Source organism: Parambassis ranga, chromosome 19 (genome assembly GCF_900634625.1).
Source record: "Parambassis ranga chromosome 19, fParRan2.1, whole genome shotgun sequence".
NCBI classification, from domain to species: domain Eukaryota; kingdom Metazoa; phylum Chordata; class Actinopteri; family Ambassidae; genus Parambassis; species Parambassis ranga.
The window spans coordinates 22944440-22956650 of record NC_041039.1 but is presented as its reverse complement, the minus strand read 5'-3'; the positions used below and the strand labels follow the sequence as shown (position 1 = coordinate 22956650).

The following is a 12211-nucleotide window of genomic DNA, read 5'->3' as shown; positions in this document are numbered from 1 at the left end:
TGTAAAATAGTGGTTTGACAACATGGATGATGCATTGAAGGACTGTTGCAAAGCTCCAGCATAAATCCCCGGGTGGGCAGTTCTCAAAATACAGGTGAGCTATGGCTGTAAAAAAACAGCTTAAAACATTTATCATTATATCAAGCAGCTCTTTGTGTGTGTGTGGTGGGGTAACTTTGTTCAAATACATCTGCCTATTCCTAAGTATTGTTTTCTAGTTTACATTTGTGTCAAAAGAGCAAAGATCAGGACCTTGAACGCCACACAGAGTGACTGCAGAGCTGTCAGCCTCACAGGAAAAATAACCCGAGTAATGATGATGGTGATTAATAATAATAACAGTGGGTGCAACAGGCGGTAATTTTCAGACAGAATTAATAATCAGCCGCGAGTGGAACGTTTATAAATTCATGAAGGCCTTCCCTCCTCCCTCCTCTCTCTGCTGACAGAGGGGCACATTAGAGAAAGATTTCCCAGCTGACAGCAGGCCCCTGAATGCATCCTACAGCCCTGTTTCCCCCTGTGTGCAGTGTTTCCCCAGAAAACAACAACTTCCTCAGAGTGGATTTGTTCAGCTGTCAGTGTCCACACGTCACTTCTTCACCTTCCACTTAAAGCTGGAACATTCTGCACTGATGACCCAGAAAACCTTTATTACAACCGCTGTCTAACAAGCTGTTCCTGCGACCTCTGTATGCATATTTATAGGCACCTGTGCACACGGCGGTTACATTTTACTGTCACCGCGTCAAGTTTCTGTTTGACTTTTTCTACTTTTCAGACTAAAACTGAGCAGAGTTAGAGCCAATTAAAGTTTAACAACAGTTACTGTTACTCAGCTTTGTGCGGCGAGGAGACGTGTGGAGGCTGAATGTGATGTGAAATTCATGAGAAACACAAACTACCTTTAGAAACCTGTGTCTGTATCAAAAACCAGCCTCAAGAGTGGGATTTTTGTTTTTACATGACACAACCTAAAACAGAAATCCTCACTTCCCTCTGCTTTTACATGTTTATAAATGAAAACATGAGGATTTGTAAGTCTGTGAGAAGGACGTGGACAGTTTGGTTCTCTCTGCAGGCCCCACTCACTGTGGTAAAGACAGATTGATTTACCGATCAATCTCCGTCATGAGCTGTGGGTAGTGACCACAGAGTGAGGTCGCATACGAGCGACTGAACTGAGTTTCCTCTGCCGGGTGGCCGGACTCTCCCGTAGACTGTAAGGGTGAGGAGTTTGGTCATCCAGGAGGTGGCTCAGGGTATAACTCGACATAGAGAAGAGCCAGCTGAAGTGGTTCAGGCGCCTGGTTCTTGGTGAAGTGTCCCAGGCATGTCCAACCAGAAGGAGGCCAGGGGGACAAATCAGGACATGCTGGAGGGATTACATCTCGCAGGTGGTCTAGGAGCACCTCGGTATCCTCCTGAATGAGCTGGCGAAGGTGGCCGGGGAGAGGGAGGTCTGGGTTTCAAACACATTTTTTATGGTAAACCGTCCCCTTTTGCCATGACCCTTTTTTTGGTTACCACGGCAACAGTTCCTGCCTCTGTTAAACATACAGAGATGCATGAAGTACAAAGACACTTCAAAGACTAATACAATAATTTAATCTAGCTGCAGTTCCTCCAGTGTCCACTTGAGGGCTGGCTCCAAAAGTAAGTCAAATCTCATAGACCTCCATGTTAAAATTTAACACCGCTCACGTTGCACCTCATTAACTGTGACTGCATCCAGGCAGAGACAACATTGTTTTCATTTAGCATCAGATCCATGTGGATAAAACGTCCATACATCTGCTGACCCCTCCACACCGAGCTATAAAGTGATGGGGGATGTCACGGATGGTTCTTCTTTCATCTTGTTTTTACAGTCAGTGGTGAAAATGTTTGTTAATAGCACGCCGCCGGTCCCATTTTAATGTTCAAGTGTGGATTCTCCTGCACTCATCGGCCCCACATGCTTCAGCTCTTTTTCTGTAAATCACTGTCACAGAGGTGAGTTACAGGGTAATGAACCGTCACTGGCTCTTACTTTCAGTCAGGACCAACAAGCAGCCGGAAAGGACGCACAAAGTAAGAAAAATGGCTTTTTCTTTCTTCGATAAAAGTTCATCACTGGGACTAATTCTCGAGTAGCAGCAGTAGTGGTGTTGTGCAGCTGTGATAATGTCAAATTAGTATCAGTTTGATCACGTGAGGCTCAGCTTGCAGGAGGTCGACGCTGTCCGGAGGATAAACCCTGCAGCTGATCGAGACTTCAAAGAGTTCAAAGGTGAACGAATAATATAAAAGATATTTTATCTACACTTAACAGGATCACTAAGCTGAGGAAATGATGATTTAATGTCTTGATATTCCCCACATAAAGTGTGAAAAAGCTGTTTTTATTTGATGTTAATGGTCCTTTAATCTGTAGCAGTTTCTCTCTGCAAGTGAGGTCAGTGACTCTCAGGGAAAGTCTGCTGTCGCCTGCCAGCTGGACCGATAACAGCGCAGAGCAGCTAACGACCAACAGACTCAGAGGAGCGCCGGTGTAGCTGCTGCGCTCTGTCCTCCGAGTGTTACAACTGATTATGGAGCTGGGCATCGGGCTCATCTGAGACGCTCTGAGGGACCGATTTCCATCTGAGGAGAGGCGAGAACAAAACGCTGCTCTGCTGGAGTCAAACAGGATGCAGAATAATAACAATGGATGCAAAGAGAGATGAGAATTATCATGAGCTATGGAGCAGTTCAGTGTCCGATCAGCAGAGTCACCGAATTTGGAACAATCACTTCATTTCATGGTTGATTTTTGCTGTTAAATTAGCTGGCTTCTTATTTGCAAACTACTTCATCAGCTATTTTCAGAAGTGATAGCTAACTGATGCAATGTAGCTATGTTTCAGCTAGCTGGCTGAGTTTCGCCTGCTTGCACATGTATCGCTAGCAAAATACCCTTCACCCAAAATATCTTTAGCGTCCATCTTTAGAGTCCTGCAGCACATGAGCTGCCCCCTCGAGAGTCCTGACTTCAGCACCATGAGACATCAGACCAAATTGACAGAAAATCTGTTCAATGATGCATTTATTTCAGTATTTTTGCATAAAGGTAACACAAAAACCCTCATGGCATCCTGAAGGCATCCTCACTTTACTGTTAGCATGTCAGAGCAGCCGTCCTTTAACACCTTTAACCTCCAGCCACAAACTGTAAACACAGGGTGGGCCGTGGAACAACTTTCAGATGGTCTTTGAATGCATCACATGCGATGACTGTAAACATGTTTATTCTGCTGTCAAGCTGCACATTTTAACATTGGTGGGACATCAGTGGGAATTCACTCCCTTTTGGAGACAGCCTCTAGTGGCCACTTGCAGAACAGCAGTTTTTTGGCTTTGTTTTTCAGGTTGCTGTATAGAAACTTCTTGCACCATACCTACTGTAGTGTGTTTATCCATCTGTTGCTCAGCATGCTGCAGGCAGAGCTGCAGCTGTTGTCATGGAGACGGGCTTCCTGGGGTGTTGGCGGCAGTGATTCTGTATTAGGTTGCAGCCATTATCGGGGTTCTCTGTGGGCTTCAGGTTACAAACGTCGCTAACATCTTATGGCATCTCAGCGCAGATAAACTTTACTCCTCTTTACTCCTGCCGTTTCCTCTCATCCTTTCCTGACTCCTACTTTCCTTCTTGACTTTCTCCTTTACACCTCTTCTTCTTCCTCCTCAGTTCCTCCTCTACCTCCTCCTCTACCGTCCTTGTTGTTCCATCACCTCCTCTTGTTCCTTCCTCGCACCTCGTTTCTTTTCTTTTGTGTGATGAGATACAGCTCTGCTACTTTTAAAGCCTGGCTGACTCTTCCCAGCAATTGTTTAAATACATAATCTACAGCCTGTATATTGTATAATCTTCTGTGGGTTTGAGATAAGGTAATTTAATAAGTCGCTTTTCAAGTGTTTCCCACAAATGTAACCATTAGAATGAGCTGTGGTACTCTTGTTGATATAAATACATATTCAGGCTGCTAATGAAGCTATTTCCATGTGCTGCTGTGTGTGTGTGTGTGAGAGAGAGAGAGAGAGAGAGAGACAGATGAAAGCTCATTGATCCCACAGAGGAGCCACAGCTGCTCTCTGTGCAGTGTCGTTATTAATCTGACACTTTTAAACGGCTCGATCGCAGCCATTCCTCATGATTACTGCTGCTGCAGCCATTTACACACAGATTACAGCAGGAGCAGGTAAACATGTAGGTATTACAGAGTGTGACAGCAGGCAGAGGATGAAACATTTCTGCTGTTTGTTCTCTGCTGCTTCTGATATAATGAACTAATTCAGCCAAGTTGTTGTTTGGAGGAGAAAACATGAGCAGCAACATGATGCTCATTAGACAGAGATGTATGATCAATACAGTGAAACGTCCCACAGACGTCTCAACAGAGTGGTGCTGCACGTTTTAAAGGTTTGACATGTTTTACATACATTCATTAAAGAAAGCTAAAGTTTCTGTGGAACTTCCTTTGGTGTAATCACAAACAAGTCGATGTGTGTACATGAAGTATTTGTGATGTCATCTGTAGGTTTCTGAAGAGCTGGCGCCATATCGGCAGCGTCACAGTTCGTCTACACTGCTAATACAGCAAAGAGGTGGAGCCATCACCAGCCATCATCATTATAATCTTCTTTACAGTGGTCACAAAAAGGACCAGCAGGCACCAATAGTTTTTCTATCAACCAGCACCTAGAGGCCACAGGAGGAACTGCAATTTATTTTGCAGTGTCTCCATGGCATAATATGTATGGACAGAATTTCTCGGCACAACTAAGGGGTGGAAGCGGTCTTGTTTGGTGGCCTAAGGATCACATCTCTGTTTTGTTTTTTGTTTTTTTGCAGATTATGGGGTCCTGTTGGCTTCAAGCTGTGATATCTCGCCTGGGAACACATCAGTATCCTCCCGCAGGACATGGAGGAAGAAGGGAATCTGAGTTTCCTTGCTTAGGTTGCTGCATGTGGGACACAACCCTTGACAAGTGCAGGACGATGAATGGATGGATGGAGCTGAGCATAAGAGATGACACCTGGCACCATGATAGCAGCATAATAACAGTGGCAGCAGCAGATGGGAATGTTTTGTTGTGTGTAAATTAGCGCTGTCAAAACCAGACGTTCCAGAACATTCTCCAGAATAACATCAAAACTGCATGCAAGACAACACGGTCATGTCTCGTTCTCATCCTGACTCAGAATCAGTACAATATGAACGTCCCCTCAGACTCTCAAAGCATAAATTCAGCTGCGTACCTGATTAGAACTCCGGATAAAAGCACTTTCTACAACAACACAAAGCCTCTGGTGAAGAAGGTGAGCTACACTGAGAACATCATTACTTTATCGTAAAGAATATCTCACAGCGTAGCCTCAAACACAGCATGACCCCTGACCTAGAATCCAAACACACACACACAGCTAAGCGCCAGCATACATGTGACTGCTGATTAATTTCAACACAATCTAATTGATGTTAGTGCTCGCCTGGGTGCGATAACATTTTAATCAGAAGGAGCGCCGTCTGATTACCTAACAGAGACCAGATGAGGAGAAAACAGTGTCGACTGCTGGCGTAATTATATCAAGAGTCAATTACATGCCCTCTCCTCCCGTTCACTCGTCAACACGCGGGGGGTGGGGGGGGGCTGCACATTCATCAAGCAGCAGCGATAAAAACCGCTCGTGTCATCACCTCAGGAGCTGCTCTCCTACCTGATTCTCTGGAGATCTGGACGAAGGCCTCCACCCCGCTCTCGCCGTAGTTTCCCTCGGAGGCCAGCGTGGATACGTAGTTCCAACCCATCGCCGTGACGATGTCCAGCATGGCCTGAGCCTGGTAAGAGTCCGGGGGAACGACGCGGGAGAAGAAGTCATAGCGTGTGTTGTCGCTGAGCTCCGGCGCCGTCGAGGCGTAGCTGATCTGAGGAATCTGTGGAGACATGGTGGAGGTTAGCACCAACGTTCTTATACCATCAATCATACAATCAAGAGTTGATTTGAGCATTTCAAACTATGTACTTCTTGGAAATTAGAGTTCAGTTTGTGGACATCTGTCACTGCACCATAATCTGGACAACTGAGCTAACAATGTGGATGCTAACAGGATCAACTAGCCAGGTAATTCAAAAACCTAGGAACTAGGAAACCCAATCAGCTTTTATAAAACAAAACAAGAGACGTTTGCTTTCTGTGGATTATTTGCTTGGATTTCAAACAGATTGAGTTAAATCTCGACCCTCCTTTGCTTCCTGTCGTCTAGCTCTTGTCAGATTTGAGTTAGCGAGCCCTGCCATGTGAATAAGGAAGGCGAGTCAGATCATAGATCCTGCAGCGGGCAGGCCGACAGGCCTGGCAGGGCTGGATAATGGTCCTTTAGAGAAGGATTGAAGGGCTGATTGATTTCACTCCAGTCAGAGGCCACTGTGTTGGGCCGAGCGCCACCGGACGCCTCATCACGATTCACAGACGAGGAGGAGGAGAGGGGAAGATGGACAGCTGGGGGCCTGACAGCAATACAAATGTCACTCAACCTGAGTGGCTTGGTGACAGGCAGCAAATTAAAGGCCTGTACTGTAAAAGCAACCTGTCTGAGAGCTATCAGAGCGCGGCAGCTTCCACATCAGTGAGTTTATATCCTCCACAACTGGATACAAAGAGCAGTCTGTGCCGCTCTGAGCTCTGCTTTTTACAGACCTGCCACCTGATGACACCCCTTTACCTGCAGAGAGCCGAAAGTTGTGTCCTGATCGTGATGGAAATAGAATCTACTCAGATGTTTATAACCTCGAGAACACAATGAGAATGACCCACCATCACAGAAACCTTCTGAACTCAAGAAATAACACGTCATGCACAGATTCTTGTGTCATTGCCGTATTCGTGGAAAGTCCGTTGACATGACCCTCTGAAATGAAACACTGACTGTAGTTTGAAAAAAGATTTCCATCTATAAACAAGCGACACTGTCAGTTAAGCAGGATTAAGTGATCCAAATGAACATTTCCCTACATGTATGAGGCCATGTTGTCCTCGCGGAGATGGCGATGTCACTGGGTTGGTTGGTGTAGGAGTCCGACAGTAGTTAGCTAACCAGCAGTGACAGCTTTGACTGTGACTACCAAGCTAGAAAGTGATACAAGAGAGGTCACGTTTGTACTGACACTGGATGTAGTGATGAGTCAAAAACAGGGACAGGATGCACTGACATCACCATCTATGCTAGGACACGATGGCGCAATACATGTTGGTAAATCTGTAAATAAAGAATTGATCTGGCTTCTGTTGCCTGCTCACTGTTTGCAGAGGAGTAATCCCTCTTTTAAATCAAGCCAACATCCATCAATGTCTGCTAATGACCCTTTCCTTAGGCTTGTTGAGACCCAGTGAACAGGGACCAGACTTCTGTGCGTGTCAACATCTTTACACGTCTTTAACACCAGAGAACACACTTGCAGTTTTGTCTGACAGAGACTGATGCTCGTCTTCATGCCACGGCCTTAAGCTTTCTGCTCGAGTGAACGATGAAAGAAGGAATCCATCAATGGGGACAGCACACGTCCATCATCTTTCAGCCCGCGCTCTGACTATTTTATTCAAAGTAAAAAAAGCTGTCGTCTGTCTGTTTCCTGGACAATAAACAGCATCAGCTCAGAGGGATGATTCCACATGACTCCTGCTGTCGCTGCTGTGTTTCTCTTAATGTCTCTCTGATCAGACTGGAGTCGGAATGATTCAGTGCCCTGCCGGAGAGACACAAACGCTAAGTGTTTGTGTCAATAAGCGTTTCTGCTTCATTTCTGAGTTTACAGGGTAAAAGCAGCTGGCCGTGACTTCCCTTCACCCTTCCACCCACCTTCACATTCATCATTCTGGTCTTTCAAAATTAGTTTTTTTAGTCAAAATCCGATGAAATGAAGAATGCTGTAAACTCCATTAAACATTCAGTTACAGTTTATATCAAAGATGAAGCAGCTCTGCCAACATGTCAGCTTCTTTTCGCTGATATATTCCACTCAAACACAGAGAACATACAGCACCACCTGCAGTGAAGTTAACTTATTTAAACTGGTGGTGTTCAAACAATGTCAATGTCAACAAAAAATCCACCCTGCAGACCTACTGTCTCTTAAATGTTCACTTCTGTGTTATTGGCCAATGTCTTGTCAATAATGTGGTCCGTCCCTGGTTTATATCTTCCACACGTCACCTGATGGGCAGTTTAGAGGTTCTGTGCGAGGTTAGCTGCATCATAGTTAAACACCTAAACAGCTGATTTATCCAAATACAGGCAAAGAGGTGGCGCACGAGTGAAGCTAAGATACACAAGCAGATGCGAATGCATGAAGCTGGCACTCTGCAGTCATGTTTAAAAGCTAAGATCCTTCTTTGAATTCAATGTTTTTTTGTGTAAAAACAATACAAAAATTGATTGAATTGGGTTTTAGTATTGGACAAATACAACCTCAGACAAACTAAAACAACCAAACTTTCACAGAGGTCTAATAAAAATAAAAAAACAGAGAGGGGGAATGTATTTAACACATTAATATGAACATATACACGTTTTACCTCCACTTAAAAGACTACTATCAATGGTTAACTCACCATTGATTAGACTCAAACACACACACACACACACACACACACCGGCATAAATGCAGCTCACACGGTTATCATCAATCCAGTTCAGCTTTTGAAGAAACAGGGACACAGAAGTTCAGCAATGCTTCATTTCAAAGTGTTTAGCAAAGCTAATGTGGCTAACAGCCCAAGCTAGCTAGCACCATAGCAACTACTAATAACGTGAACTCCTCATGTTCCTGTTGCTTGTACGTTGAGAAACACATTCGTCACACCTTCAGCCAAAATACACGTTTTTAACAGATATAACGACTTATATTATGTTATTGTTATTTCAATCAAATGTATTTATTTATTTAATTATGTATTATTAAGCAATAAAAAGATAAAGAGACATTTAAAGAAAATGCATCTGACATAAAGGAACAGAGTAAAGACAGGCTGACACAGCCTTGGGCTACACTGTCTCTGACAGTGTTCAGTCCCAGAGGAGGAAACGAGGTGAGGTGAGGGGGGGTTCAGCTGTGATTATAAAGAACCTGGTATAAGACCTGATCCTCTATCAGCATTAGAAGAGGAAAATAAAACGACTCGCAGAGAGACAGAGCCCAGGGACGTCAGACGTCTGTCAACTAGTTCAGACACACAACACTCACACTTCAAGGACAGGCAGAAACACAAGCTCTAAAAAAAAACGCTGTAAATCCCAACACGTCCTCACGCTAAGGACAGGCCGACCGCCAGAGACAGGCTTAGGCGGCAAACTGTGACCATTTTAAATGAGTTTAATAGAAGTCTTCCTGTGTTCCTGGTGATTAATTAAAGAAAATAGGACAGAAATTCTAGAGTTGTGGACTCAGGAGCCCATGAATGTGGGTCAGAGGTCACAGGATGGAGTCTCTGGAACATGTGCGACAGCCAGCCTCTTTGCCTGAGGGTGGGGGGGCCTTTGACCTCTGGCCACCAACTTGTAATCTGTTTGTCATTTATAACATACAACATTCTCTAGAACAGGACGGCCAAGCTGGCATGTTTGGAAACTTTTGGATATACAAACACCATGAATGTGCAGAGAAGGGTTAATCCAGATTTACAGTGTGATGTTTGCTCCTCTTCACCTGAATCCCTCCTCCACTCCTCAAAGCCTGAAACAAATAACCAAACGTCTGCACTGCGATCATTTTCTCCCAAAAATAACTCGGATGCTGCCGAAACAGACACCGAGCGGCTGCCAGAAACCCATCCATCTGCCTCTGCGCTCTGTCCAGCCGCCGCCTCAGACCTGACCCACTCAGCGACGGGCTGTTTGGCCTCAGTAACCCGGACAGCGGCGGCTCTCACCTGGAGACCAGAGAGCGAACAAATGAGCCGACAAATATCTCAACCAGCCCGTCGTGTAAACAAACAAACGATTCCTCCGCACCTCTAAGATCTTCATTTAGATTCTCTGTGCGAGCGTTCATCTCGTCTCCGGCCTGAGGGGATTATGTAACGCGCTCGGCTTTAAGGACGCTCCTTCAGCTCAGAAACATTTTCTCCACTTGTGTCGAGCAGATCAGCTCAGCGGAGTGTGGCGAGGAGCTGCTGCATTATGGATTCACAGTTAGATGTTTCAAGTGTTTCTCACCCACAGACAGTGTAGTTGTGTGTGTGTGTTTGTGTGTGTGTATCACACACAGCTGCTCCTCAGCCGGTCTTTGTGAGCCACTGAGATGCAGACGGGGACCGGACATAAACATACCCGACAACAAAGTGTAGATAAATCTGATGACTGAACCGTTGCTGCTCTGTCAGTGGGATTTTTTTATTTTTTTTGTCCCACTTTAACACATGCAGACAGTCATGTGACCCACATGCTGCTCTGAATACTCCCGATTCATAGTTTTTAAGACAACTGATGATCAAAAATAGAGTATTAACTATTAATCAGAGAGCGATAATACTTTTATTATAAGAAATATTTAAATTTATACAAAGAACAATGAGAGTGGGCGAAGGAAAAATCTTCAACGGATGCATTTTGACGTGCAGGAAGAGATTTTGTGTTCATTATCAGTGTTGTCAAAACACCCACCACTCTCTGCACACACACCGTCCTGGTTAAGCACCAGAACCTGTGCTTCCTGTTAAAAAACAGGGGGGGGGGGGCACATCCTCGGCTTTAAGAGTCCATCCTGTTTCTGTTTCCAGGACAAAAACAGCCACTGTTCCAGTTTGAGGTTAAATGCAGCGCTGCATGGGTTAACACAGCACCGCCCAAAGAGTGGTAGGTACTGAGGAGCAGATAAAGCATCTGTCCCGCTGAGAGGAAGAGTGACGCAGGAACCAACACCGAAAATCTGTGGAGGACAATCAGAGAGACAGACTGCTGACAGACCAGGATGCAGCAGCTTTAATTGGAAAAGTGCAGCAGCCGGAGCTCATTTGCATATGAAAGGATCGGCTTCCACCGCCGAGGTGAGCGCATCATCAAAACACAGTTTAACTCTCGGCACTTTTCCACGCTCAGCGCACGCCTGTGATGCAGCCTGACCGAGACATTATTAGTTTTTCCTATCAGTCCGTCTTGACATGAGTCAGGAATGTTTACAACATTTATCTTCATCGCTGCCACTCATTAGCTCCGCCGCTAACATCCTCCTGGCGTGTTTAATTTATAACGGTTTGAGGCGGGCAGCGGGCGACCATCCATCGCACCACTGAGGGAACCCTCACACTAACGAGCCGGATCATCATTTCTTTGCTTTAATGGCATCACGATGCTGCTTCAGCTTCTCTGAACGTGACGGGGGGGCGTCATTCTGCAGACCCTCCGCCGCCTGTTAGCAAGCATCAGCAGGAAGAGGCTGAAGGAGCCATTTTAGGCGCTCATTTTCTGATCAAGTGCTGATCAATGGTTTACATTAAAGACAAAGACTCACTGGGAGCCCAATGATTCACTAATTTACTAATTCACAATGTCAATAAGTGAATAAAAGATGTCTGTAGAAGGCTCAGGGTGCCGCCATCTTGTCTCCGCCTAAGTTCAAATCAATCTAATTATGGGGCCATGAAACTTGTTTCATCCCCAAAATGAAGATAATACAGAATATAAAGTTTATGCAACCAAGAAAACTGTTATGAATGCACAAAAATGTATCATCATCTTCTCAGTGACGTACAACAGTCGAACATTAAACACAGATCAGGGTCCAATATAATATATTTGCACTACTACTATATATACTACTATACTACTTTAAACTATTTTGATTGACAAAATATTAAAAATTTTATTGTAATGCAAAAAAACCTTTATCTTCATAATCTATTGATTATTGATCTATTGATAAAATAAATTATTATTTTTTCACAGCTACGGTGAAATCACTGAGACCCCTCGGTTAGGTGGAGCCAAGATGGCGACAGTCAGAGCCTCATTACTTGCTTCAAAAATGCTTCCCGCAGAGCCACCATCATGGGTGACATCACACATATTTATTTACATTTTATGGGTATTGCCTCACTTTTGGAGACAGCCTCTAGTGGACATGGGAGAAACTGCAGTTGGCACCTCCTGGTTAGCCAAGTCCAAATGTAAATACATCCAGGTGCTGTATGTTT

The 12211-nt window shown here is 44.7% G+C and overlaps 1 protein-coding gene across 1 annotated transcript in view; it reads right to left on the bottom strand.

Moving 5' to 3' along the window:
• grm8b (glutamate receptor, metabotropic 8b) overlaps positions 1-5969 on the bottom strand; it is a 52015-nt gene extending 46046 nt beyond the window's left edge. The window contains exon 1 of the mRNA XM_028430975.1: positions 5741-5969. Within this exon, the coding sequence (XP_028286776.1) occupies positions 5741-5969 (229 nt within the window). The remainder of the gene's footprint in view (positions 1-5740) is intronic.
• Between the last annotated feature and the right edge of the window lie 6242 nt (positions 5970-12211).